At 39.5% G+C, this 27,035-nt stretch overlaps 1 protein-coding gene across 4 annotated transcripts; it reads left to right on the plus strand.

Annotated features, from left to right (window-relative positions):
• Positions 1-1,755: 1,755 nt before the first annotated feature.
• Positions 1,756-26,237, plus strand: ciita (class II, major histocompatibility complex, transactivator). 4 transcript variants are annotated; one of them, XM_067616075.1, is made up of 23 exons: positions 2,539-2,674; positions 2,775-2,917; positions 13,280-13,330; positions 13,707-13,754; positions 13,942-13,992; positions 14,978-15,082; positions 15,278-15,343; positions 17,596-17,643; positions 18,707-18,913; positions 20,249-20,299; positions 20,498-20,611; positions 20,712-20,771; positions 20,877-21,094; positions 21,250-22,613; positions 22,893-23,429; positions 23,575-23,754; positions 23,843-23,917; positions 24,006-24,086; positions 24,188-24,271; positions 25,090-25,173; positions 25,264-25,347; positions 25,467-25,550; positions 25,706-26,237. In XM_067616075.1, exons 3-23 carry the CDS (start codon positions 13,288-13,290, stop codon positions 25,779-25,781), a joined length of 3,660 nt encoding a protein of 1,219 aa, XP_067472176.1. In that variant the 5' UTR covers positions 2,539-2,674; positions 2,775-2,917; positions 13,280-13,287; the 3' UTR covers positions 25,782-26,237. The 4 variants fall into 4 exon arrangements, with proteins under 4 accessions (XP_067472174.1, XP_067472175.1, XP_067472176.1 ...); XM_067616073.1 differs by having other exon boundaries at positions 1,756-2,917; XM_067616074.1 differs by having other exon boundaries at positions 1,756-2,917; positions 23,846-23,917.
• Positions 26,238-27,035: the final 798 nt, after the last annotated feature.

Raw genomic sequence — 27,035 nt, forward strand, 5'->3', positions numbered from 1 at the left:
CTCCAGCATTCACTGAAAAAGACATGTGAAACTGCATCTGCATCCTGCTAACAGACAAAACAACCACAGTCACAGCCACATGGATGACATTCACACATATTTTATACTGCAGGTCCCACACAGCTCTTGGGTTTTATTTTATGATAGTGTTAGTGGCAATCTGCCGAGTTAGAAAAGTATGACTTTAAGCACTAAAATGTTTTCCCTCCATTTAAGTCCATTCATAAAAATACAATGAATGCACATAACAGCAAGTTTAATTTTTTAGAATGTAAGCAAACTGTCTTGATGAATGAAGGAGTAAAGGAGTAGATAAGTGTCCATCACTAATATGTGACTACCATATAGTTGTTATAGTTAGGAAACCTTATACAGTATACCTAATGCGCATTACACATTGTACAATACAAGTTTCTTACAAAATAAAAATTGCTGTTTTTAATGTCGAGAATTATTAAATTATTTCATTTAAGAGTTGTAAGCAGCTGTGTCTTCCATTATTTAAAAATAAACTTAAGACTGTCACTTCAGTTTCAGTTTGCCCTTCCATCATCATCCATCTTAAACAGATAATGTATGGTCACTAACACGGACACTAACCAAATGAAGCATCAGAAGGACTGGGGATGTAAGTATGGCAAGCATAAAAAAAAACAGGTTAAGCCATTGTTTGGTCAAACCATTTCCACATCTTAAAAGGCAGTAGAAGAAGTTAGCCCTTTTGGTGATGTGGTGAATCATGTAGCAACTTAACAAAAGAGCCTACTGTGCTTTATGTCCATGTTCACGTATATGTGAATAATTGTGTTTGTGATCGCAAACTAGTGAGCTTTTTTTAAACCATAACTGACTCAACAAAGGGTTGTGGGAGGAATTTTATTCAGGGAAATGAACAGCTATATTCAATATATTATGTAACAAAGGCAAAAAGTCCCTAAAAGAGTGAGACAGACTTGTCATACCTGATTTTATAAGAGGCTCATTCAGACTTTTTGTGTGGGAGTTGCTCAGAAAACAAACACGATAAGTCTGAAGTACTGTCAGAAATGAAGTAATGAGTAATTTATAAACTTATATGGCTATATAAAGTCCGGATGAAACAGTAGTTTGATTGTATCTAACTTCCATATCGTGACGTATTCCTGAGTGAAGACAGACGGTGATAGACAGGCGGGACGTAACATTGGGAGGAATTTGATTTGAACGTTGAAAAGGGCATGTCACAACAAATCTTAGCCTTGTGCTGCTTAAAGTTAAATACTGATTGATGGGTGGATGTCATGATATTATTGGATAAAATTAGTTGGTTCAAGCCTACATTGGCACATGTCCTATTTTGTTTTACAGGAATAAAACATGATTGAAATTTGATATAAGAATAGACAGAAATTGATTATTCTAAAAGGATTTTTAAAAAAGGCATTTTTCATTTCATCTCGACTTTAATTGTGTTGAAAGCCATGCGCGTCTTGGTTGTAGAAGTGCGTGGTGTGATACTGCACTCAAGACGATAGTGATCAAACAGAAAACAGTGATGAAATACCTTTAGTAAAATTTTACTGCAAATTAGTAATGCAGTGATTTTATAGAAAGACTGATCACATTTTTAGGAACTTCACTTCCTAATAACACGAAATCACTTCCTCCACACCAAAAACTGAAACAACTCCTAAAACAGACCTCCCCTTCAACCACACAAATACCTCCCTCCATTAAAAAGAACACCTCCTGAACAAAGTCAATCTCTGTCCTTTTAAAAAAATCTGGTTGCTGTATCTTTTGCTTTAAATCAATGTCCGGGGAGCAGAAGTTGCCATCATGGCCCACTTTGAGGAGGTTCTGGACGGAGTGCGGCTGGCTCTGACCTGGGCCTCTCCTGCTGAGATCCAGGCTATGCTGGAGGGTTTAGTGGAGGAGCAGATCATCTCAGAGGCCTACAGCAAGAGCTTGAGTCTTCACAGACTTATTGAGGGGATTGAACCTGAGACAGTTCTCAGTGAGCCGACATGTAAAGCTAGATCTGACGAGCTGGAAGGCGCAATTCATTCTCAAGGATCCACCACCTACTGGCACCAAGATCAATACAGTCAGGTGAGGAAATATGGGTTATCGAAGTCAAGAGAATCTGCCATCACTGACTACAACCAGATGAGATCAGAGGATGAACATAACTGTACAAGGTCCATGCCAAATATTCATCCACACTATGGCTCTGTGAACTACGGACATGACCCTAAACTAATACAGGAATTGAGCCACTGGATATCATCAAGAGGGACAGCAATGGACGAACACTACCTCAGTCACAGGATCATATGTGACCACCAATTCAATCTCAGATTAGAGGAAGGAATGACAGAACTGCTTAGAGATGCAGATTCAATGCAGAAGCTCTTAAGTGATAATGAAAGAGTAGATGAGGGGAATTCAGAGGATGAGAAGGAGTGGTTGGAGCAAGTAGAGGAAGCAGCCAGGCGAATAGCAGTTCCTCTGTGGCAGCACTGGGACCGAGGACAGAGGATGTTACTGCCGCTGGTTCCTTGTATGACTATCGGCTGTTCAGCAAGTGAAAATGGAGGAACCGACAGTGATACACCATGTCCTGTTTTTGATATGGAAGATGAAACAGAGCTTGCAGCCGCTTGCCAGATGCTAGACTTGTACACTAACAACTGTAAGTGTATGGAGGCTGGGGTTACAGACACGAGCTTGACATTGGATACAGAGAGAGCCACTGACACATTAAAAGGCCTCTATTTCTCTAAATCTGACAGTGTGGTGGCAACCAGACTAAATTCGGATCATTTCAATATCTCTGAAACAACTGACACAGCATTAGATGCATCACCTGTTGAGGCCTGTGCAGCAGACGACCATGAAAATAAAGAGGATGAGGAGAGGGTGGATTCACACTGGGGTAAGATCAGAACGCTGTAACAACAGTGCCTTCCATTTTCCTTCTCTTGATTTTCAACAAAAAGTAAGGGATGAAAGTCATTTCCGTCACATGCCTCTGTTATGTTGTGCCCTTTGTAATTAGATGAGGAAGACATTCCTTTACTATTTTGGTTAATGCCTGGACAGGTTAGGTGGTTAGGGTGTGCTTCACTTTTAGTTTCATTTTGAGTTATTCCCAAGGCCTCTGCTATGCAAAGGATTTGAGGAATTACTGAGCATCTGCCCTGTCTCTAAATAGTTTCCAAATAGTCGCTTCCATACCACTAATTTCCTCCTAAAGCTATACAGTCTCTTACATCTTACTGGTGCACAGGAGGTTCCCCAACCCTGAATATACACTCAGAAGAGCTTTGTTGCCTATCTGTTAGGACTATACAGTGCAAAACATTCCAGATTGATGTCAGTCTCACTTCTCTGCTAGCCCGCTCTGCTAGACTAGTTTAAGCTTGTGAAAGCCTCATTTAACCATTGAAGCAGACAGTGAAGAGGACAAAGGGTTTCAAGGGTTAAACAACTGATGTTTGCATTGCAAAGTTGAGCTGAACTGAATGCCAAAAAGCCAGCCTGTACTTTCTTGTGGGAAACTTGCTATCATAATATACATAACAAAGTTTAGAGATAAATGTTTGTTCCGGTGAAGATAACTCTAATAGGTCTCAATAACAAGGGTGTAGTTTGACCTCTGCACATATTGGTGCAAGCTATTGTGATCTCTGTCTAATCATTCAAAAGTGTCATCAATTATAAGTTGCAGTATTATCTAAGATTTGTTGCATGTACTCCCCAGTTCAGTTAATCTTGGTCCTGCTTCAAAATGACAGCAACATTAACAGTCTTGTTCTAATGTACCACGTGTGTGTGTGTGTGTGTGTGTGTGTGTGTGTGTGTGTGTGAGAGAGAGAGAGAGAGTGTGAGTGAGTGAGTGAGAGTGAGTGAGTGAGTGAGTGTGTATGTGCGTGTCTGTCACAGGCTACTTTCAGGGACAAATTTCAGACTAACGACCAGTTAATGAGAAGTGTAAGCAAGGAAAACGACATCACCTGCAATAGTCTTGCACAAGCACCAGGATGTTGACTACAGCTTATTTAACAGCAACAGGTGTCACTAATGAGAGGGAATTTCTGAGTCTGACATACAGAACCTTTAAGGTTAGAGTTAGGTTAAGGTACATCTCCAGGAAATGAATGCAAGTGTGTGTGGTGAGTGGTGTGTGGTCTGTCATAGACTACTTTTGCGGACGTGTCCCCTAATTGGGGAAAAGCTGATTTTTGGGTCAGTGGTTAAGAGTAGAGTTAGGTTAAGGTAAGGGTAAGGGTTAGGCAAGTAGTGGTGATGGTTAGGGTTAGGATGTGTCTCCAGGAAATTAATTTAAATCTATGGAATGTCCCCAAAAGTCCATGGTCTGGTGTGTGTGTGTGTGTGTGTGTGTGTGAGAGAGAGAGAGAGAGAGAGAGAGAGAGAGAGAGAGAGAGAGAGAGAGAGAGAGAGAGAGAGAGAGAGAGAGCAGGTTGAGCAGGTACTTTCCACTTTGCCAAATCTCCCCACATTTCCTTGTCCCTGGTAAGAGGTGGCAAGTGTGTGGTGGTTTTTCACATGGTGTATAGTGGTGAAATCTCACGCACAAAACACTACTAAGACAGCTGAAAGCCTCTTACTTGCAAAAATGCACAAAGAGCAAAAGATGAACATATAAGGCTGTTGTGTAGCATGCAACCATGAAGTGCGCAGTACTCATGCAACATTGTATAGAAAGGAGGAAGAATGGAAAAGAAAAAGAGGAAAGGAAAGAGAAAATGATGGAAAAGAGGGGAAGTGACGGGAGCTAACCTGGAACAGACCACTAAATAATAATAATCATAATAGGAACCATGACATCCTCAGATTACTGAGACTTTGAAATACTTTAAGGCACTGATTCACCTACAAAGATGACTTTGGAGTCAGTTGATAGCTGTCTACACATCAGAGAGCAAGATAGTTAAGATTGTCTGCCCATGACTGCAGAAGGCAACTTCATCACAGTAATTAGTTTATGTTTGTGGTATAGACTAGTCTCAGTCTCAGGGGGCCATAAAAGACATATTTTGGTCACACTGGCAAGACACTTCTAGAGAAGTCAATGAAAATGTTTGTAATGAGGTAAAAGGAAATTACTAGATACCAGGTGTGAGGTGTGAGGGCTGTAAACTCCTGTAGCTGAATTCTGTACTTGCAGGCTACTTGTTTAACACACGTTTTGACAAGTCTGTGGCACATGTATTTTGAACATTTGGTTTGAAATGAGCTCCCTCACATCACTAAGTAGCCTACAACCCATATGTGTTATCCTGCTTCAACTGGAGAGAGTTTGGGAGTCATTACTGATGTTCATTTAAGGCTCTATGATGCGAGCTTTAAAAAAAAAAAAAAAAAAAAGATGATGTAATTATTAAATGAATACCTAAACTGAAACTGCTATTTGAAACTGCCAGAAACAAAGTGCCACACCAAACTGCCTTGACTTGGCGTCTCTGGAGCCTAGTTAGGTGAAGTGAAAGTAAAAGAACTATTATTGTCACACTGTAGCCAACAGGTTGCACCCACTGACTAACGACGAAGGTCCGCATAAGATATGGAGTAGTTGGTGCAACTTGCCATTGCTTGGGGTTATCACACAGGGATTATACAGCAGGAGTCCAACAGACCAACTGCAGAGAGCATCATCCAGAGAGGAAACCCGACAAGGTAACTGTTGCCCCGGTTCTCATGAGGCGTTTGTCCAAAGTGCGCAGCAGGAATGGGTAACAGAAGAGTTCAGCTTTTCCCCTTCGTCTCAATTGGTTTGATGTAAATATGTGTGTTTATAAATTATTTAAGTTGTTTTATTGAAGTATGAACAGTGAAAGAAGTGTTATCTATGCTTGCATTTATTTTACTTATTTATTTTTGTTAATATTTATAGTTGCATCAGGCTTACTGGTTTTTTGTTTTTACATGACCCATACATAATCCATCCTAAAAATTATTATATGTTTGATAGGTTTCTTGACTTTTATTAACTGGGATGTTTTATATGAATTTATGCTCCAAAATTTCTGCCGTCACAAGTAGTAAACTCCATTGTGCGTGTTGAGGGGCTTACAGTAGTGTGGGCGTGCCCTCCACTATTCACCAGTAAATGTGTGAGTAAACTGGTGCATGAATGAAGGAGGCGAGAGGTTGTTGTTGTTGTTGGGGGATCTTGATTTGAAAACAGGGTATTGAAGGGGAATTCTGGGGAACTAAATGAAAGTGATTTCATTGCTCAGAATTAGCTTGTGCTTTGGTAACAACTAACGCATGTACGTACTGTACACACCCATGTACCGCACACATGGGTGTGTACGGCCAGCATGGGTGTATCGTCGGGGTATGAAACAAGTGTGTGAAACAAGGATTTTCACTCATTCATGATTGGGATTTAGCAATATTTAATATCTTTGCTCTCTTGCTTTGTTTTTGTTTGTTTTTTTTGTTTGTCTGTTTTGTTTTTGTTTTTTTTCCTCATCTTGGTCATATGTTGTGTTTCATGTGGTCGTGTGTGTTATGGTGCTATAGACAACTGAAGTTGGCTAGTTCCTCATAGCTAAGTCCTGTTATGGCAGCAAGCATCAAGTCTCCCCCAGTGACATTTTTTCAAAAAAATTGTTACACATATCACAAAGTTCTTGCACCCCAGGAAGTCTTATGGGCAGGTGCGTCAGATCATAAATGTAGGGGAAAAAAACTGTAAAAGGTTTTTTCTTTTCATTTTTAAAATAGCATGAGCAGCTGGTGCATTACTTTAACCTCGAGTGCACATAATATGCTCAGTGTAACAGGAAACTGTGTGACACACATTCATGATTTACATGTTCACAATTTAAGAGAGAAGGTGTTCTGCCTGTCAGAGTTCTGATGTATTTAGGGTGGTGGTGTTATTGTGATTTCATTTGTTTAACTTGCATAAACCAGGTAGCCACATATCCAACCACAACCTGTTCCATGCACAACCACATCCTCTCCTGACCTATAAAGGCTGTAACGTCAGACACCTGCAGCTGATCTTTTAATTCTTATATCCAGTGATCTTTAAGTGATCTGGCTTTGGTGGTCCGGCCAGAGGGTGAACTAGCAGTGACATATAGGGTGCCAACCGTGCAGCTGAATGTCAGACACTCCTTCACAATTGCGTTATCAGCAGAACCTCTTTGATCGAATCCTGCTGAGCTACAACACCAGGTTGTTCACTCCTCCGACATAGAGATAAAATGACCCCTCAACTGAGAGAGAAATTGGCAAATCCAGGTTCTTCCCATAAAGTGCTTGTTTAACCCCTCATTGGACCACGAATGCATCCATTTCTGGGTCAGCTTTTATTTTTTGATTTTTCAGCTCCTAATAACCAGAGAAGTGGCAGTAATTATTAGGATGGAAGGTCTAGATGATTTAGAATTACCTGATGCTTTTAATTTATGTTCTTTTGAAATTTCTGATTTCTCTGAGAATGTCTTTCTTAAAGGTCCAGTGTGTAGAATTTAGTGGCATCTAGTGGAACAGACTTGGCAGAAATGGAATATAATATTCATAAGTATGTTTTAATTAGTGTATAATCACCTGAAAATAAGAATCATTGTGTTTTCATTACCTTAGAATGAGCCCTTTATATCTACATAGGGAGCAGGTCCTCTTCCACAGAGCCCACCATGTTGCACTGCCATGTTTCTACAGTAGCCCAGAGCAGACAAACCAAACACTGGCTCTAGAGAGGGTCTTTCATGTTTTTTGTGAGTTTCACAGCCATCATAGGCCAGTTTCCTTCACATTTTTTGTTATAAAATGTTTTGAAAAGATCAAAAACTTAGTGGTCACAGCCACTAATGGGTAAACTTGATCCCCTATTTACCTCTCAGGCAGGTAAAGGTGTTGAGGATGACACTGTACTACTGTCTCTCCTTCAGGGTCCAGATCAGGACCATAGTGGTGCTCTTCTCACTTTGGTGAAGTGATGTGCTGACAAATTTTTGGAGTTGAATGTATCCAAAACCATGGAACTAATTATAGTTTTTAACACCACAGGGAGCATCATACAAGATGAGAGCGTGGAAATTGTCAGCTCTTACAAGTACTCAGGCACAGTGTTTTACAAAAAGCTTAAGTGGGATGTAAATACATAAATGATTGTTAAGTGTTAAGCAAAGAGTATGCCATCTTTAAACAACTAAACTCTTTTTCAGTCACTTCAGTTGTTCTTTTATCAACCTTTTATTGAGAGTTAACTTTTTCTTTAATTTGCTGGTTTTACAGTCTGACAATGAGAGACAGAAAAAGCTTGAACAGTATTGTGAAAATCTGTTCAAAGACTATTGGAGTTAAACAAAGGGATCTGAGTTCTTTTTATGACCAACAAATCTTGAGGAAATCAATGAGCATATAGAACCTACCTGAGCACATCTTACCTGGTGAATTCTCATTGCTGCACTCAGAACGTCACCATGCTCTACCTGCCTGTAAAACCAATCATTACTCTAAGTCATTTATCCCCACTGCTGTCCGACTTCTCAGTCCCTCAAATGTTATGCTTGTGCAACTTCATTACTTTGTGTATCTTTTAGATTGTATTTTTTTAGATGGTTGTTTGTCATGGTTATTTATTTATTGGTTTTTTTTCACAATTCCACATATATTTTCTTTTTAAGTTTATAGCCATCAATTTTAGCTTAGTGATTTTTTTCTTTCTTTTCTATCAACTGCATGTGTACTCTTTCTGTTAATCTGGGTGGCTCGCCGCTGTGTACAATTGCTCTTACAGGGATTAATAAAGTTGTGTTGAATTGAGCTGAACTGAAGTAAGAAACATAAGAACTGCCTGCCTGCCAGTTATGTTGGTGTTTTGTTTTACTTGCCTAGAGCCCATTGGTTCATCAGACAATTTAACGTTTTATTGTACCAAAGGCAGTAAGTCACCAAGACAAGAATTTTGAGGGCTTAATGGTGCTGGCAATGAAGTTTGACCCTGATTGTGCAAAAATAAGGGCGGTGCATCAGGATCACCATAAGTGAAGCTGTGTGTGGCCGAAGGGGCTCTAACTGAAACCAAAACTGTCTTTTCAGTTTAGTTATGGTGACTTTGAAATTGTGTGGGAACAGTATTGTTATCGTCTAGGGAGTTGGACTGTTGCCTAGCATGCACTGCGTGAAAAGCAAGGAAAACTCTTACACAGTGTCTTTTTCAGCACAACAAACAACTTCAGAAATGCACAGACTGGCATGAAGTAAACATGTTAACCATTGAGGCATAATGCTATCTCTATCTTTGAGGGTTGCTTAATGGGTCATGTTAGATTGGCCTTAATGTCGGTTTAAAAGAGTACTCTTCTGATTCAAGATTTTATTCCTATAACATTGTCAGACTGATGATGAAAAAAAAGGATCAAAATCATCGCAGCAGAACCAGAAATTCTTCTTTCTTGTGAGAAGCTGGCATCTACATGATTGACAATGCAGCTGGGCTTTATATAACTTTTTCACATACGCGATGGTACTCCACATGACCTGTAAACTAACTTTCATGTGTATAGTTGATGGAGTTCTCCTTTAAGTTAAATTCAGGGAGAGAAAGAAGGTAGGGAAATATGTCCAACAATACATTTCTTTATTATTAAACTTGCAAGATCTATTCAAGATTTGGATAAAGCAGACAGGAAATGCCGAGTCTAAATGATGGGTGTATCTCTGCAACAGCCCACGTCAGGTTATGAAGTAACTATTACACAATGTGAACCAGTTTAAGATGATTATCAGTTGATGGTACGAAGCGCATGCCGGAAAAGTTTCCTTGCTTCATTTATCCCAACAGTAGGAGCCATTTATTGTATTATATTGTATTGTATTGTATTGTATTGTATTGTATTGTATTGTATGAACTGTGTGGTCTGTATTGAGTGTGATGCATAGTTTAATGTAGTGTTAAATACAATGAGCTAGAATGCTTTCTTTTTTTCTTTTTCTGTCTTTCCTTCTTTTTTCCTTCCTTCCTTCCTTCCTTCCTTCGTTCTGTCCCAGCTCTCTGTCTGTGTCAGCGCTATCAGATGCATATCAGATTTGGCCATGAGATTACGGCATGCTTGTTTTCAGTTTCAGTTACAAAATAGCCAAATTAACACACACACAGTATACACGCACAATAATGAATGAAAGTGAAGAGATATCAGATAGTAACATACATAGCACTGGAAGAGTGGTATCGTCTCTACAAAATAGCCATGTTTACACGATATTGCTGTATTTCTGCACCTCTGAGAGACCAACAAACTAATAAATTAATACATTAGAATCCTTGGCCCATATTTATAAAACTGCTTAAAGTGAAATCTTTGACTTCCACAAATCCTTCTCGTACATTTAAGAGAACTCCCTTAAGAAGGTGGTTTAAAGAAGCCTGTTAGGGTTCTAGATGGCTACAGTGCAGAGAAAGAGGTGAGCTCACACCATCTGAGATATGTTTTGGAATGACTGGTCATGATTAACGATACATTATTTGAAGCAATTTGTATGATTCAGATCAGGATAGTTACAGTTGGCAGTTGAAGTGCGGTTTTTACTGTAGGCTGTTATCTCTAAAGATACTTTTTTTTTTGCATTCCCCAGGGGTGCAAACAACAGTACAGCTGGCACTGATTTTGTTGGCTCTCTTCCAATGCCTCTTTTAAGCTGCACGCAAATGTGAGAATTTATTGCTTCTCTTGGTGTTTCATTGTAGTAAATTTAATATCTACGTTTTGGGCTGGTGGTTGGACATTGACATTTCATGAAGTCACCATGAGCTCTAGGATATTGTGATGGACATTTATTCTTGTTTTGTGTCACAAATGAGGATGGGACAGACAGGTGGAGGACCCAGATGCAGACACAGGGCAGCATAGGTTGAACCAAAAAAGGCTTTAATAAACAAAATTCAAAAACAGGTTTACATGTCTAAAAGGCTGGCAGGTCAAAAACAGATGGAGGCGTCCAAACCACAAGCAACAGCAGGAGCAGATAACAGACAGGACTGGAATACAAAATGACTGAATGCAAATGTCCATAGGAGCAACATTGTAACAAGCAGGTGATGAATGATGGGACCGTTAAATGTACTGAGGAGCTGATGAGGGAATGGGGAACAGGTTAGTGGGGACAAGGAGCAGGTAGGAGCTGATGGGTTGGGGAAAACACTGAGAGCAGGGCAGGGCTAACAAGGCTAGATGCAGGGCAGGTGTGGAGGAAAAAGCAGGCTGGGGAAGGAGCACAGAAGGGAAACACACAGCATACATCAACCCGCCCAAGAATACACACAAACATGAACCCAAGAACATCATGCTATAAGCTAAATAATTATGTTAGACAGTCCTTTAAAGATACAACCCAAATAATATGAACGAGCAAAACCATATGACCAAAAGGACTGGACAACAAGACTGCAAGCAAAAGTGGCCCAAATCCGATTTTTTTTTTTTTTTTTTTTGCTCATATGTGACTCAGATCTATTTGTTTCATAACAGTGTGAACAGCACAAATCACATGGAATCTGAGGCCTGTAGTATGAAGCAAGTTCAACAGACCCAGGATATCTTCTCGTTATCTGACTTCACTGAACCTAACATTGGCTGTCCAGATGACCAGTACTACAAAGCTGGTTATCAACCTGCTCAGTCAACTCAGGGTTTTCCTATTCAGCTACAAGCAAGTTCATGTGAAAGACACAGGGTTGTTAATTACGAGAGACATCATCAGAACCACGAATGAAGTACTTTATATGATATGAGATGAAAGGGTGATACCAAGTACCTGCTGAAAACTTCTGTTTAAGAGACAGCAAAAAGTTATATTCAACTAAGTGAAATGTAAATGACAGCCTGTAATCATACAACAAAAGTAGCCCTTGATATCCTGAAATTTAGGATGAAATCTGTTTCTGTGAAGCCATTCATGTCAGGATCCCACCACTCCTGGTGGGATCCTGGTGGGGGCCGACTCCGCACCCACACACACACCTCCGTACAGAAGTAGTAGTCATTGCTCCACAATAAGCCATAATTAAAATTTTGGCTCTCTTTCTCCTCATGCTCATCTTCGTTATCATCTACTCACAAATTTGCTGGCTTCCACTGCACATCAATTTATAAATGAAACTGTAAACACTGACTTCAGTGGCCTCCATGTTTACTTCTGTATGACAGTGTGCTGCATGTGACAACTTTGTTATTGTTCTTTTGTACATGCAGGTCAGTTCAGGTCTGTGACCAGTTCACACTGGAATCTGACATTGGCCACATTTAAAACATAATGTGAACAGCCAAACAAAAAAATCGGATCTGAGAAATAAATGCCATTTCATCATCCATGTATGTAGCTAAAGTCCTTATTTTCAGTACAGAAAATCAAATCTTTAAATAAAGCTATATTAAGTCTAGACTTTAGACTTTAGCAGGACTAAAGTCTCCTTCTTACAAACTTACAAACATGAACACACGTCTTGTCCTGCACACTAGCTTTTCAAACAAACCGCCAAACAAACATTCGCTGGGGAAATGTGCACCACTAAGGCTAGTAGCTAATTAGCTGCTCAGCTGCAGCTCATTAAACAGTATGTAAACATACCTGAAAATGTCACTTTCATCCAGTTAGATGCTGGTTTGGTCTTTGCTCTTCAAAATCCCTGTTAGCGACACACTGTCTGTCCATGACTTTTGGCTACAGTAGTTTGTTTACTTTGTTTCACTTCTGTATGGTGTAGCATCAGGAGCCTACCAGCTAATGTCAATCAGCAAAGCAATTCTGTTTTTATAGCATAACATGTAGGAACTCTGTGAAAATGAATACAGTTATAAGTGCAGAACATATACAGAAAAGCCTAAGATTGGATACAAGATAATGCAACAATAACAAAAAGAAGACAAAACACAAGAAAAAACGCACACACTGAAGATAAAACCACACATCCACACCCTACAGACATAAACCACAAACATAAATACACACACACACACACACACACAAACACACACACACACTGACTAAACATAAGCCTAAGAAACTTACTCTTAGATTGGCTCATTTTTATGTTTTTTTTTTCTTCATATCTTTGATAAACATGGAAACTGGTTTGTATCCTGTGACTGATGATGATCAACTGCATATGATTTGACCTCAGAGGCTCTGAAACAATACAAAATGCAAAAACACATCATTCATTTTTTTCTTTTATTAATGACTGAAGACATTAATTGACCTATCTCCCTTTTTTATTCCTTCTGTGTGTGTGTATATGTGTTTGTGCTAGATACCAAGATGCATGAAGTGGAACAGGACCATGAATTCGGAGATCTACCAGGTTAATATTGTCAGATCTTTTAACAGGTTCCTCAACTGTGCAGAAAAACAAATTAACTAACTAAACTGCATAAGGGAGCTCCACAGAATAGTTCCACATGAAACAACACACTACTTCCATAGAGAGATACTGATGTTTGCTTTGTAAAAGTAGAATAAAACCATGCGTAATATTCAGTATGACTAGTTGAGGTAGAGATAAAAGAGCTAGAATCTCATTAGACTGAGGTGAAATATAAGAAAGAAAAATAAAGGCTTGTTCAGACAGATACATGAAATCATCAGAGACATGCAGGTCCAAAACACTGAATTTAGACTCAGCGATTCATGGGAAAACAGTTCAAAATGTGTCTAATAATTCTCATTATTTGTTTTAGATGATTTATCTGAATTCTTGAACAATGAGTACCTGCCAGAGTTTATCGGTAAGTTGCAACCAAACCTCTTTTGGATTTTCACACACACATTATCACTCATTTACAGTGTACAGTATATAATAACACACTTAATAATGGTCAATCAGATGACTTAAACACACACAAACACATATATTCAAGTATGAACCCAAAGGCGACCTGTTATGTAACTCCCTCTATGCATTTTCTAACCTAGACACAGAAGTCCTCTTTGGCGATCCATGGTTGAATTGTGGGGACAACAACAGTAAGAGTTTTTATTTTCATTCACTAAATTTCAGACACTAGATTTGCTTGCTACATCTAGCCACAAGCAACACAATGATTCATGGCTCACCCAATTGTTGTAGAGAAAAATTTGGTATTTTGTGCCAACAAGAAGCTGCCTTTTAGATTTAATGCCAGTGCCCTGCTTGGGGTCCTGAAACCCCACAATCCTCTTAAATAACTCAAAAACATACTTAACATTGTATTACTACCTTGATACTTGCTGTTTTTTCCTAATTTTATGAGAATTGCTTATAAACCAGATTTTTTGATTTTGATTTTCTGATGACACACTTCAAAAGTCACAAAACTATGCTAATGAAATTTACATTTACTTCAGTTTGGGGTCTGAGAAATCCCAGTTGTAAAATGGTTAAATACAATGGATTTTGATATGCTTTATATCAGTGATTGGTGTTGACACTACTTTTTATGCAGCACTACCTCCCAAATAGTAAACAAGGATTTCTGTTATTGGAGTTTTATGACAGTTTGTTTAGGAGGTTTGACAGGGCATTACACCGATCTGAGGTCCAACTGACATAGGTAAAGTCATCCTGTAGCATATCTGTACGTATCTTTTTTGTAAATTAATTTTTGGCATTTAATGTATGCATAGCCGATATAACATATATAAAACATGAAATATTTCCTAATGTGGTGTTATAACTTCATGATTTAATAGCCATTACTTGTCACCTTCATCACAAGTGCAAGCTCAGTTTGGGGCAAAGTGAAAAGTTATCACTTAGATACTTTTCTGCATTTTGGGTTTCGAACAACAATGAGGAAGTAGAACCAACCAATTAAGAAACAACTTCTTGGGTGACGTTGCAAGTCACAGTCACTGACTTGCATTAATTTTCAGTTCTGTGTTGAGATGCTTGAGAATAACAATCATTTCTGGTTACTGTGTCTGCTCATTGCCTCACTGTCTCTTTTACTTCCTCATTGATGCCTTTCAGGTGACGTTCTCACAACAACAGAGCTACCCAGCTCAGACAGCCACCAGCAGGAAAAGCAGCACAATTTAAGAAGCAAAACAAATAACAGGCATAAAAGACCGAAAGGTAGAGAGCCAGCTGCTAACTAGAACCTACTGACTGCAGCTCAGTTTCATATGAAAACTGTTTAACTGTTCTAATCACCCCTTTGGCATATATACAAACTATAAAACTTCATTTTGAAATTGCCTGAACTAACACATCAGTTTTACTTGTTTGTATGGCAGATTAAAATTTTTGATTTATATTTTTCTTTACCAGCTCCTCGGTCACAACCATGCACTGATGAGAATATGCCATCCAGAGCTAAAAGGCCCCGAGCAGCAGGTGACTTACCCAAACTGTTAATTTGGTTTTCTGTCTGTTAAGTATTAACAACATTTTATGTTTTTATTATTATTATTATTATTATTTATTCATTTTTATAGTCAATCAGAAAATGCCAGAACAAAGTCCACTGGTTTGCATAACTCAACCAACAAATCAATCCAAAACATTTATGTGGCAATGATCAGTGAATTTGGATGACAGGCATCCTTTCTCTGGTTAGGAGTCTGATAATGATGATAAATTCTTTCTATATGCTTTTTAAAGACACAGAGCTACAATTTTTTTACATGATGATCAAAGGACCATAGCTACTAATCACATCGCCATTTTTAGAAATCTGTATATTGTCTACTGTTCGAAGAAGCCATTGGTTTTAATTCAAAACATGTTATGAAAATCATTCAGCAGACTTTTGAAGCTTGCTTGAACTGTGTAATCCATCAAGTTTGTATCCATGTTTGCATTATTGGTGATGCAGCGCAGACTTTTCAAATCAATCTGTAAACTTGAACTTCACTACCACACAATGATAAAAATGTATAGCTTTATATTTACTGTAATGGATTATACAACTCAAGATGGTTTCTAGAATCTGATAATTGATTTTTATTTTCATGGTCTAGAAATGACTAGAGGTCAATGGCTGCCTGGGGCATTCGGAAAAATACATTAAAAAGTAAACATTGTGTTTTGGTTAAGCACCTGTTCAAATTTTGCAAGTTTAGAGGATACAGGGGCTTAGAACATTATGATGGAAGTATATAATGGTCATTCCCATGCTCAATTATGTCTCATAAGTTGTTGCAGCAAATTTTGGATTGATGCCATTTGTTACACAGATTTGGTGCAAAATTTAATCATTTTTGACCACTTGAGAATTGATGAAATATTACCACATTAAGATACCAAGACCATGAGGAACACCATAGAAAAATTCACGCTGTGATTTGGTATCAAAAACTTTTGACATTTGAAGATTTCTTTAAGAATTGCATTTTTCAATGATTGGATGGTGAGCACTTCTGTTCTGGAAATTTATCAGAAGCCCCCTTATTGTCAAGAAAATCCATATATCCTTTGAATGCCCTAGGTCTCTAGTTTGTGGTTGTAAAGGTCATGAGACTGTGATTATTCTAGAGGTCACAATAGTTCATTTTATAGCATGAGGTCAACTTTAAAAAAAAAATGGTCTAACTGCAATGAAATGGCTACTGTGGGGACTGACATCATCACACATGGATACAATTGGGCTCGTTGAATCCACAAGAGTCTCAGCTTTCTAGTCATACACAATTTATGTAATTCCAAGTCTAATAACAAATTTATACTGCATGCAAAAAATGGCATGGTTTTAGCCCAAAACTGCAAGGGATTAGCATAAAGTGGGCATGTCTGTAAAAGGGAGACCCAATGGTACCCATAGAACACATTTTCATTCAGATATCTTGAGAGAGGTCAATGGCCAGTTTTTCCCTCACCAAAATTTAGCCTAACTTTTGAGCATTATTTAGCCCCCTTCCCAACAAGCTAGAATGACATACCATGGTACCAATGGATGCCTTAGGTCATCTAGTTTCATATGATACCAGTATCTTCACTAGCTTTTAAACTGCTGCTGCTGCTACAGCCTCTGAAAGACATTAATGTCGGCCAAGGATGCCAGCGTCCTTGTGGAGTTTAAGAGGTTAAAGTTTAAAGTTCAGACTGGACTGAATGGTTGTCCTGGGCTTGTTGTGAGGCTGAATTGATGTTAAAGACCCCCTACAGACATTTATTAAGACATATAAAAAAAATACTCTGTACATTCAATGATGTGTGTCTGATATGGCTTTTCCACAAAAAAAGTATAATTGCCATGTTAAAATCCTTAAAATGGCATGTATTCTTTCTCCTTCATTAAAAAATCCAGAACCTATGAAAATACTGGACACAAGATGTCTCTTACTTCACTGATATCTCTTACTTACACACCTGTGTAAGTTGCACACTGGACCAGGACCTGGCTACGAACTAGTTGTGATGTCACAAATCATGCTCGTAGGCCCACCCCTTAAAATCAGATGTTCAGTGAGCACAGAGAAACTTTCCACTTTCAGCAGATGCATGTGAAAACAGCCTTCTAGTGTCAAACTCTGCACAGACATCATTCAAGATGTCTGTGCACAAGAAGAAAAACATATTTTTGAGTGGAGGGGGACTTTAATTTACCATCAAACCATGCTGTAATGTTGGTTCTTCAACTCTTGCAGGTCAAGCAAAGACTAAAAAAGCACAGACTGAGCCAACTGTCACTCAGGGTAAGTTTTGATTACTCCTGCTCTAAATTGACTGAATTCTTAGGGGAACAGATAAATATTCAAAGTTTTTTTAAATTATCTATTTCAGGGGGTAGGCTAATTAAGGTAATTCAGGCTATATTGCTGCAAATTGGAAAGGTTTATTACATATTATAATCCATGCAGTTGTAACGTTAAAGATAATGTATTAAACAGACCACAGACCAACAGACTGATCACTATGCAGATGACAGTTTACTATCTATTACTGTATACTGTGTACAGGCAAACCACATGAGGCTACAGTAGTAACAGTGGACTCATGGGTGAAAGGGATGTTGGTTAGCAATGGTTACTGGTTCCTTCATGTCACTAAAATGAGATGAAAAACAGGAAGTTTAATTTGAAGTTGTTAGATGATGCGTCACATTGATGAAGCAAAAGAAGAACTCTCACCCTACTTCCTCCAAATTAGTTTTAGATATCGAATTTAGTTCTTAGTATGATGACAAATCTTGTCATTCCAGCAAAGATGTCGATAGTCACTTGCATTACAAATAAGTTGTCTACTGTTGATCACTGAGTACCTAGTTGAATGTTTTGCTCAAGGAAAACACAACAGTAACTTCTGGATGTGAAAAGGGTGTGAGATTTTTTTGAGATCTAAAAAGATCCTCCCATCACATACATGTTTCATATTTGAAACATGTTTCATATTTGATATTATTTATTTCATATTTTTCACGCATTTTGTGGTCAAATTAACTTGAAATTCAAACACCTTTGAAAGGGAGTCAGAACTTACGGTAATATGCAGTTTACAGTTTGTAGTTTTTTGGCTAAACAAGCAGAACAACCTTTTAACTGTCTTAACTTGAAATCTTGGATGGATATGTCTTTATGTTTGCAAGTACAAAAGCCTCAGTCTCAATACAAAATCTTTAACAATAGATCCCTTGTTATTTCTTGGGAAACTGAACTATCAGCTTGTTTCCCTTCTTCAACCCCTGTCTTTGATAAGCTCAAGGTTAACAAAATCTGTTTACAGAGAACGATAAGGATGTTGTCTCTGATTGTTTGGCAGGCAGTGACACAGGATCAGAGCAGAGTTCAGCAGAGACAGCAGGCCTCTCCACACCTTCACCGAGGATCCTTCATCTCCATCCCTCCATCCAGTTTATCACTATCCCAGACACTCCAGGATATCAGGTTGTTCAGACACTGAGTCTCTCTCCTCCGGTTATTAGACTTCCACTCCCCAATACAGCTGCTACACCAACATACATATTTGGTGAGTTAAGTATTCATATACATTGAGTTATCAGTTTTAGGTACACCTGTTCAATTTAGTGCAGTCCTATGCAACACCCCTGCAATATGTCCTGTTTGTGGAGCTTACAGTGTTATGCTTTTGATGACATTGTGTCAGTGAGATGTTAATTGTGCAAGAGGAAATGAAGACTAGAATTATCTAATCCATCTAGAGCAAAATTTTAGTGACTAGACTAGAAAGACTGAAAAACTTTATTGGAATTTCTGACACAGTCTTTAAGTACTTCACTGTTTTTTCTCAATATAATTAACCTTAAAACAGATTAAAGATATTTATTCTCTCTATTGCCTTGGACTGAGTCTTTAAGGCCCGACACACCCAGGCAAGCATTTTCAGTCACCCTGGCTGATTGCATTCCTACTTACGTTGCAGCCCATCCTCACAAGAAAAATGACAGTATAGGTCAAAAATTCAGCAAGCAAAAATGACCTATAGTTATGTTTACGCCATCTTGTGGCCATCTAGCGGCCATCCAGCAGCCGTAGTAATTATGACCCGGGGAAGTGACGCAGTTTAGATGACATCAATATAAGATGACAAATTTACAAAATTTTGGACTTAGCTGCAGGAGACTGCTGTTCGCTTTCCACTTCTAACTAAAAGTGTCACGTTTCCAACCGCGAGTCGGGACAGTTTTTTTAAAAACTGAAACTTTGATTGTCATGGTGTTTACTGTTGCCATGACGACAAAGGTTGCATAACTTTAAGGAAGTAACTTTAACCCATGCCATATTTCAAGTGATCCAAACCATGATCTTTCCCTAACCTTAACCAAGTAGTTTTTGTGCCTAAACCTAACCAGACCTTAATCACAGCGTTGTCACACCATACAACATCATTATGTTTTACAATTACTGCTGATAGATTAGAAAACGCTCCTTTGAGTCATTCTGGAGTGCAGGTACAATCAACCTATCTTTGATTATGAGGATTTGTTGCACATCGTCTATACATGCCCATACAGTTCTGAGAAGAGGCGTAATCAGGCCATATAAGTGGAAACACCTGTGTCAGTGGACTGTGAGTGTGTAGGGGCTTTAAGAATTGGGCTGTTATCCATTTTGCACTCACATTGTGATCTCCCTTCTATTTATTTATCTTTTTAACTTAACTTTTAAGGTTTTTATCCCTTTTATTTGTGTTTTATTGTGTAAAATGTATGTTGAATTGCTTGCACTTTGTAACGCACTTACTGAATTCTCATAAACAGTAAATTACTTGCCATGTCTTGCCTTGTTCCCCCATGTATGTCTGTTAATTGCACAAATACTGTATCCCTTTTTTCTAATACAGTGCCTGCTCCCTCGCCACCCCGCAACTGCCAAATGCCACCCCTCTCCCCAGGTGAGTAAAACTCTTCATTCTGACTTGTGCATGTGTATGTGTGACAGTTTCCACTGATTTCTGACAATGGCAGTATTGTGTGGGTTATGGTTCCCCATTTACAGTTTTAACTCTGTCTTTTAAAAAAGCAACATGGCAGACACGTTGCAGTGTTTATGTGTGAATACAGGGTCCTCATTTTTCTTCTCCTTTTTTTAGTGGACGGTGCAGTAGCACCAGTCCAAATGAGTTCATCCCCACCTGGATCTTTGTCAGACACTGCTAGCAAAGCCATGTCTCCTCCTCGTGCCTCACCACTCTTCCCCAGTAATGGTGAGTATCAGTATCTGTCTCATTCCTCTCTCTCCTTGTGGGCAAGTTTCCCTATATGTTTACTGCCATGTTACAAATATTATGACTTGTTGCATTTCAGAAACATCCCCTTGTAAAGAATCACCTGTTCCTCAGTCTCCCACTGTCCTTGATATTCCACGTAAGTTCCCACATCTTTCACTCCTCTCTTTTGCTTTGAACTAAAAATTCCTGAAACTGCAAATGTTGTGTGGAGGATCAGCTTGGCAATGTGTTTTATTTTCAGAGGGTGTCAAGGACTACATTCAGGAAGCCAAAGCCCACATGAGTCAAACCTGCCAGGATATGGAACCAGGGATGAACCTGACTTCTCATTACATCGATGTGCAAGTGATCCAGAGAGAGATTCTTCGCTCTGGAAAAAACCCAAACAAATGCCTGGACAAAGAGCTAGTCATCATGGGAGAAACAGACCAACAAAAAAGCTTGTTGGGGCAGAGTCAGGTAAGAGGTCCACTTTTACTGGACAGCGTACAGCAATCATCGTCAGATTATGTGCTTACTGAACACAGTCAAATGTGTAACTAATATCATGCAGCTTAGTATTTTGATTTGTTTATATGACTGGTGTAAGTGTATGTTTCATTGTTTCTCATCAGATCTTTGAGAGCTCAAATGGAGACAAACCCAAACGCTACATATTGCTACTCGGCAATGCAGGCATGGGGAAAACCACCCTGATCAGGAAGCTGTGTCTTGACTGGGCCAGAGACTGCATCCCACAGTTTGACTTTGTCTTCTTATTGGATGGCAAAGCACTCACCATAACAGAGCCGACGTATAGCCTTCAGACCCTCCTGCTCAACCTCTCCTCCTTTGCCCCTTCCTGCATCGACCCCCAAGCAGTGTATGCTCAAATCCTTGCAGCCCCTAAGCGTGTGCTAATCATTTTTGATGGGTTTGACGAGTTGCGGGACTATGAAATTCTTCTCCAGACTCAGGAAAAAGACTTGATCACATCATTGCAAAAAGACAGTAAAGCGCAGACCTACACAGTGAGACAGCTATACTCTGCCATCCTTCAGAGGGTCCTTCTTCCCGGCTGCACTCTTCTGCTCTCTACCCGACCAAGAGGCACTGCCAGCCAGCTACTTCGGCGGGCAGACAGCCTTTTGGAAATGAGTGGCTTCACCCCCACATATGTCGAGAGTTATTTGTCCCAGTACTTTACTGATCCTGCCCTCAGGACATCTGCCATGGACTGCTTAAAAAACTGCAGCTATCTACATCATCTCTGCTGGAACCCTGGGCTATGTCGGCTGGTGTGCTTGGTTTTAGAGCAGTCCAAAAGTTCAGAGATCCTACCGAGAACTTTAACCGGACTCTGCCATCAAGTGCTTCGTCTGAAAATAGAAAGAGACTGCAGGAGCACACATTCACAGGCTGAGGCTCAAGCACAAATATCCATTCAATCTGGAGAAGAAACCCAGACACATACCTCAAATAACACTCAGGCGAAGAGAGGTTCCAAAAATACTCAGAGAAAGTCCCGAGCACAGGTGCGCACTCGCTCTCGCACCCAAAGAGCAAGGCGGGCAAAAGTACAGGAGAAAGAGGCGGGTGAAGTGGAAGCAGAGGAGATGAAGAGTGATGGAGGTGATGTAGATAGCACAGAGGAGAGAGAGTTGCTGTCCCAGCTGAGCTCTTTGGCCTGGGAAGGGGTCAAAGCCAACTCTTCCATCATTCCCACGGGACGGACCATAGCCACCAAACTCGAGGCGTTTGGTCTCAGGACAGGGCTCTTCCTCTCTCACCACCTGAAAACGAAGCAGGTGTTTTCAGGTGGTGAGAGGGAAGGAGGGGAAGGAGAGGACAGAGAGAAAAAAGGAAGAGGACAGAAAGGACAAAGGAGGGAAAACCAAGGAAGCACAGATATGGAAAACAATATCAGCGATAACATCCTGATGTGGGCAAACCCCTTTCTTCAGAGTTACCTGGCAGGGGTCCATCTGGCTCTGTCAAGGTAAAGATACGCAGTTTCTTGATTCATCAGAATTTTATTTTCCCACAGAATAATATAAATAAAATGTTGAGTCACAAGTGGTTTCATTGATAGAGTGGACTGAAGACATGGTTCAATAAACATTTGATTTGGCACAGCATCCTCTATGTTCCTTGTTAAATTAGATATGAAAGGGCATATCCCCTTTCATTTCCATTGTCTGCCTCTTTTCTCTTTCACTTTCAGTGCACTACCATGTCTGAATTTCCTTGACCCTATTTCACTTTCTGTATCCCCCAGGACTGTATCAGACCGTACTTTCCTCCAGTCCCTCCCTTTCCAGTCGGGCTCAAAGGGGCGTCGGCGACCCCAAAGAGAGGAGCTGGAGCTGACTCAACGATTTGCAGTTGGCCTCCTTTTCCACAACAGGACAGAGCTGCAGAGGCTTCACCTGTACACAGAGACAACTTTCAGAGACATGGTAGTCAGCAAGCAGGGTTTAGTAACCAAACACCTTGAGGGTCTTTCCCATGTTGACCTGAGCCCCGCACAGATTCTGGAGGCGTGTCACTTTGTTTATGAGGCAAGTTTCACGCATGAGGACGATAGCAAAGATAGTGGGGGCACACGATTGGCTACTCACCTGGCAGCGAACCTTCCAGAGGTTCTGACATTTCACAGAGTTTCACTCAGCCCACTGGACATGTTCGCTGTGCAGAATGTTCTCGAAAGGGGCGGAACTGAAGGTAGAAGTTTCTGTTTGGATCTGGAGGACTCTGGGATACAGATCTCTGGACTCAGGGCCCTGGTGGGGCTCAGCAACATCAACACATACAGGTACTGGTTATAGTCCACATCTCAAAAAACTGCTTGGTATCAGTTGATTGTTTGCTAAACCCCTCCCTTAAACAGTGAATGTCCAATCATAACTTAGCAACACAATGTTAGGCCTTGTGAGACTGAAGCTTTGGGTATCTTCTAGGGCATGCATTGCTGATGTCATCACCCTATGGGGGCAGCTAGAGCAGAGTGGTGAAGAGGGGCTCCTACAACAGGTGATCTCCAAGTTCAAGATCCACCCTCTGAAAGCCACGCAGGTGTGTCACATAGAGCACCTGGCCAAGCTGGTTAACATACACGTGCACAGGAGGCTGTCAGACAGGTAATGCACCATGTATGGACGCAAACATATAGATACACACAGATTTACGTTGCAACATATAAGCTAAAGTGCGTGTTGTGTTCTCCAGTAGCTCCAGCCAATCACATTCCATCCTGGCAGAGGGAGTGCCAGCAGTCAAAGAGCTACACAAGCTGGAGTTTGAGTGAGTAGCTCTGATATTTTATGTATGAAGAGGATGATAATGAGGATGACAATGATGACAATGATGACACTGGTGTCTTTCCTTCTAGGCTTGGTCCAGAGAGTGGCCCCCTGGCTCTTCCCAAGCTGTGGGAGCTCCTGCCAGGTTTACATAACCTACAGCACTTAGAGTAAGTATACACACCTTTACATTTTGTCTACTCTCAGTGCATCAATCTCTCTTTGTGTTACTAGTATCTGACACTCGCACTCTCTCTCTCTCCTCCTTCAGTTTAGAGAACAGTAAAATCGGAGACAAAGGAGCTGAGAAATTGGCTGATGCTTTAGTCTCCCTCTGTTCCCTGGAGATACTCAAGTGAGTACAACATCTGAACTCCTCTCTCATCTTGTTTTAATCTGCTCCCAGGCTGGGGTGGATAAAAAAAGACCAAATTTCACAGCAATCTGTCCAATGGTTGTTAAGACATTTCACAAAAAACACAAAAGTCAAACTCAGGGTGGCCCCACAATAAAAGTCAAAGTCATTAGGTTACATTATCTTGTAACCATGAATGAATGTATCAATCCATCCAGTAAATGTTGAGATATTTCACAGGACAAGTGAAAAATCTGCTGGTGGCACTAGGTGAAATGTCAGGGGATCACCAAAGTCATTATAATTCACCCTCTGGATATCATTAATATCTTTGTAAATTCCGTGGCAATCCATTCAACAGCTGCCAAGATATTTTAGTATGGGCCAAAATTGTGGACCAGTGGACCTAAAGACTGGCATTGCTATCCCTAGATTTATGCTGCTGAAGTGGCTAAAAAGCAAAATATTTAGAATTTCCAATAGAAAAAAAATGTATCATGTAATCATTTGGCATTAGACTTGAATTTTTAAATGTCTGCTTTAGCCACTGAAGGGAAATATGTGCACTTTGGAAAAAGAAAAGAAAGAAAAAGTAAAACTCAGTAATATAGGAAATCATTTTTGACACAAGAAAGCCATTTTTAACGCTTACTTAAACCTGTGTTAGTGAAGTGGAGACAGTAAAATTGTCTAAAAATGTATATATTTCTTGTACTTTACTTATTTAGTCCCACTAAGATGATAATACGGTATAAGTATAGTACAATACAGATCTTTATCTAAGTGTGTTGAACTGTGTGTTTCCTCCTGGTTTACAGTCTGTCACAGAATTGTATAGGAGACCAGGGGGTAAAGAAACTAGCAACCACACTGAGGGATCTGCCCAAACTGCACTGTTTAAGGTATTTATTCTACACCCACACACACAACATAATGGTTCCCACAATAGACCCACTTAATTTCACTTCCTCTCCCTCTCTTTGTTTTTCCAGTCTCTACAGTAACGTGATTTCTGATGAAGGGGCAGAGAGTTTGGCTGCTGCCCTCCCCCAAATGGCTTCTCTCACTGACCTAGAGTAAGACTACATCTCACATTTTCATTAGACATTTAAGGCTCCTGTGTGTGTCAGTAGATACAGTAGTGTTACGCTGAAGAGACATGTTAAGTCTAAACTTGTTTTATTCTGTTTGACAGTGTGAAGTATAACAAATTAACAGATGTTGGAGCACAGAGCTTGGGAGTCAGTCTGAGAAACTGTAAAAAAATCAAGACTTTGAGGTGAGAAAACCCCAACCAAAAGTAAAACTGAAGGGTTGTTATCTAATTTCCTTTCCTATCGTCTCAAATTACTTAATTGTATCTCTTTATCTTTATCCAAATGTTTTTTTTTAAATTTCTCACCATGTTTCTTCTTTTCTCTCATCTCACCTCAGGATGTGGAACCAGTGTATTCCATATGGAGTATTTGAGAGACTTCAACAACAGGACCACAGGATCCTTTGGCATTAGAACGTTGTAAAACTTCTACACCACAAGGCTATAAACTTGCGTGTTCACACTACAAGATTACTTAAGCAACTACATTCTCTAGAGCTCATATTCTTGAGAGACTGTGACAGTAACAAACAGAGAGCCTAAGAGAGAGTGCACTAAAACAAACATGGAAGGTTACTTGCTGCTTTATTCAACAGTTAATCGTGCCAGATTCTTTCTAATATTCCACTGTGTGCTGAAAGGAAATAATTTCTCCTTCAGGTATGTAATTCCTGCTTCAAATTCAAGAAGCATATTTGCACTATTGTCAGATTTTTTTTCTGTATGATGTGTCCTGAAAGGTCTGTGTTTGTTTGTTGTTGTTTTTATCTGTTGTATATAGTATTTTTATCTGCTGTAAATTACACTGTACATTGTTTAGCTTAAATCTCAAACTTTGGTATTAATAAAATGTTTCATATTGTCACTAGTCATATGATCTCTTATTTCTTCTTTTTACACTAATCATTTCACATGTATCGTGAATTCATCTGTTTATTTAAACTTCTTTTCACTTCCTTCCCAACAAGTTTCACTTCTCTGTTTAGATGCAAAGTGACATTTAAAAGTTATAGTGTCTACAACAGTGCATCGGACACTGTATAACTTTAGTCACTCAAAGCCATTTCTGAGCTCCTAACATGCACTGACACACTTCACCTAATTTTGATATCATAGTAAAATAGAGGGGAAAACGTACACTGACAACACAAATAGTTAGTTATTACTTACCCATAAAGGTAAAATTAAGAAAAAAATAAAGAGGATATTGTAGGAGGAAAAATGTGAAAATACAAGCGGCAGTTTTTCTGTAGATTAGTGCTGAAGGAGCTCAATCAAATCTTCATTTTATACACTTCACTTGTTTATATGAACCCCTCTTAGAATGGAATTACTGATTCAATTTTTTTGTGTGTGAAATAGTATTATATCTACGCACAATTGGCACACTTCATAGCTGCATCAGAGCAAGCTCAAACATTACTGGTATTACCAACTTTTTAACCCTTTTCTCAGTCAAGGATCAGCAGATAGTTCTAACATCAGGACACCCCAGGTAGTGTCAGTTGTCAATCACAGACATTTCACTGAGTATATTCCTGTTATACTCTGTAGATTTGAACAAATCTGAGCACGAGAAGACTTCTGTCTGATCTGCTGAGGATTTCCTTTATCAAGCACTAGTGGCATTCAAAACTTCCAACAAGCGGTTGTTCGCTGGTGCATTGA

The sequence above is a fragment of the Thunnus thynnus genome, chromosome 17, assembly GCF_963924715.1.
Source record: "Thunnus thynnus chromosome 17, fThuThy2.1, whole genome shotgun sequence".
In the NCBI taxonomy this organism is placed as follows: Eukaryota; Metazoa; Chordata; class Actinopteri; order Scombriformes; family Scombridae; genus Thunnus; species Thunnus thynnus.

Excerpts from the sequence above, each read along its gene's own strand:
- ciita (XM_067616073.1), top strand. The coding sequence starts at position 1,819 with ATGGCCCACTTTGAGGAGGTTCTGGACGGAGTGCGGCTGGCTCTGACC. Across the intron at positions 15,083-15,277 it reads CAGGCATAAAAGACCGAAAG|CTCCTCGGTCACAACCATGC; the intron begins GTAGAGAGCCAG and ends TTTCTTTACCAG. Across the intron at positions 17,644-18,706 it reads TGAGCCAACTGTCACTCAGG|GCAGTGACACAGGATCAGAG; the intron begins GTAAGTTTTGAT and ends ATTGTTTGGCAG.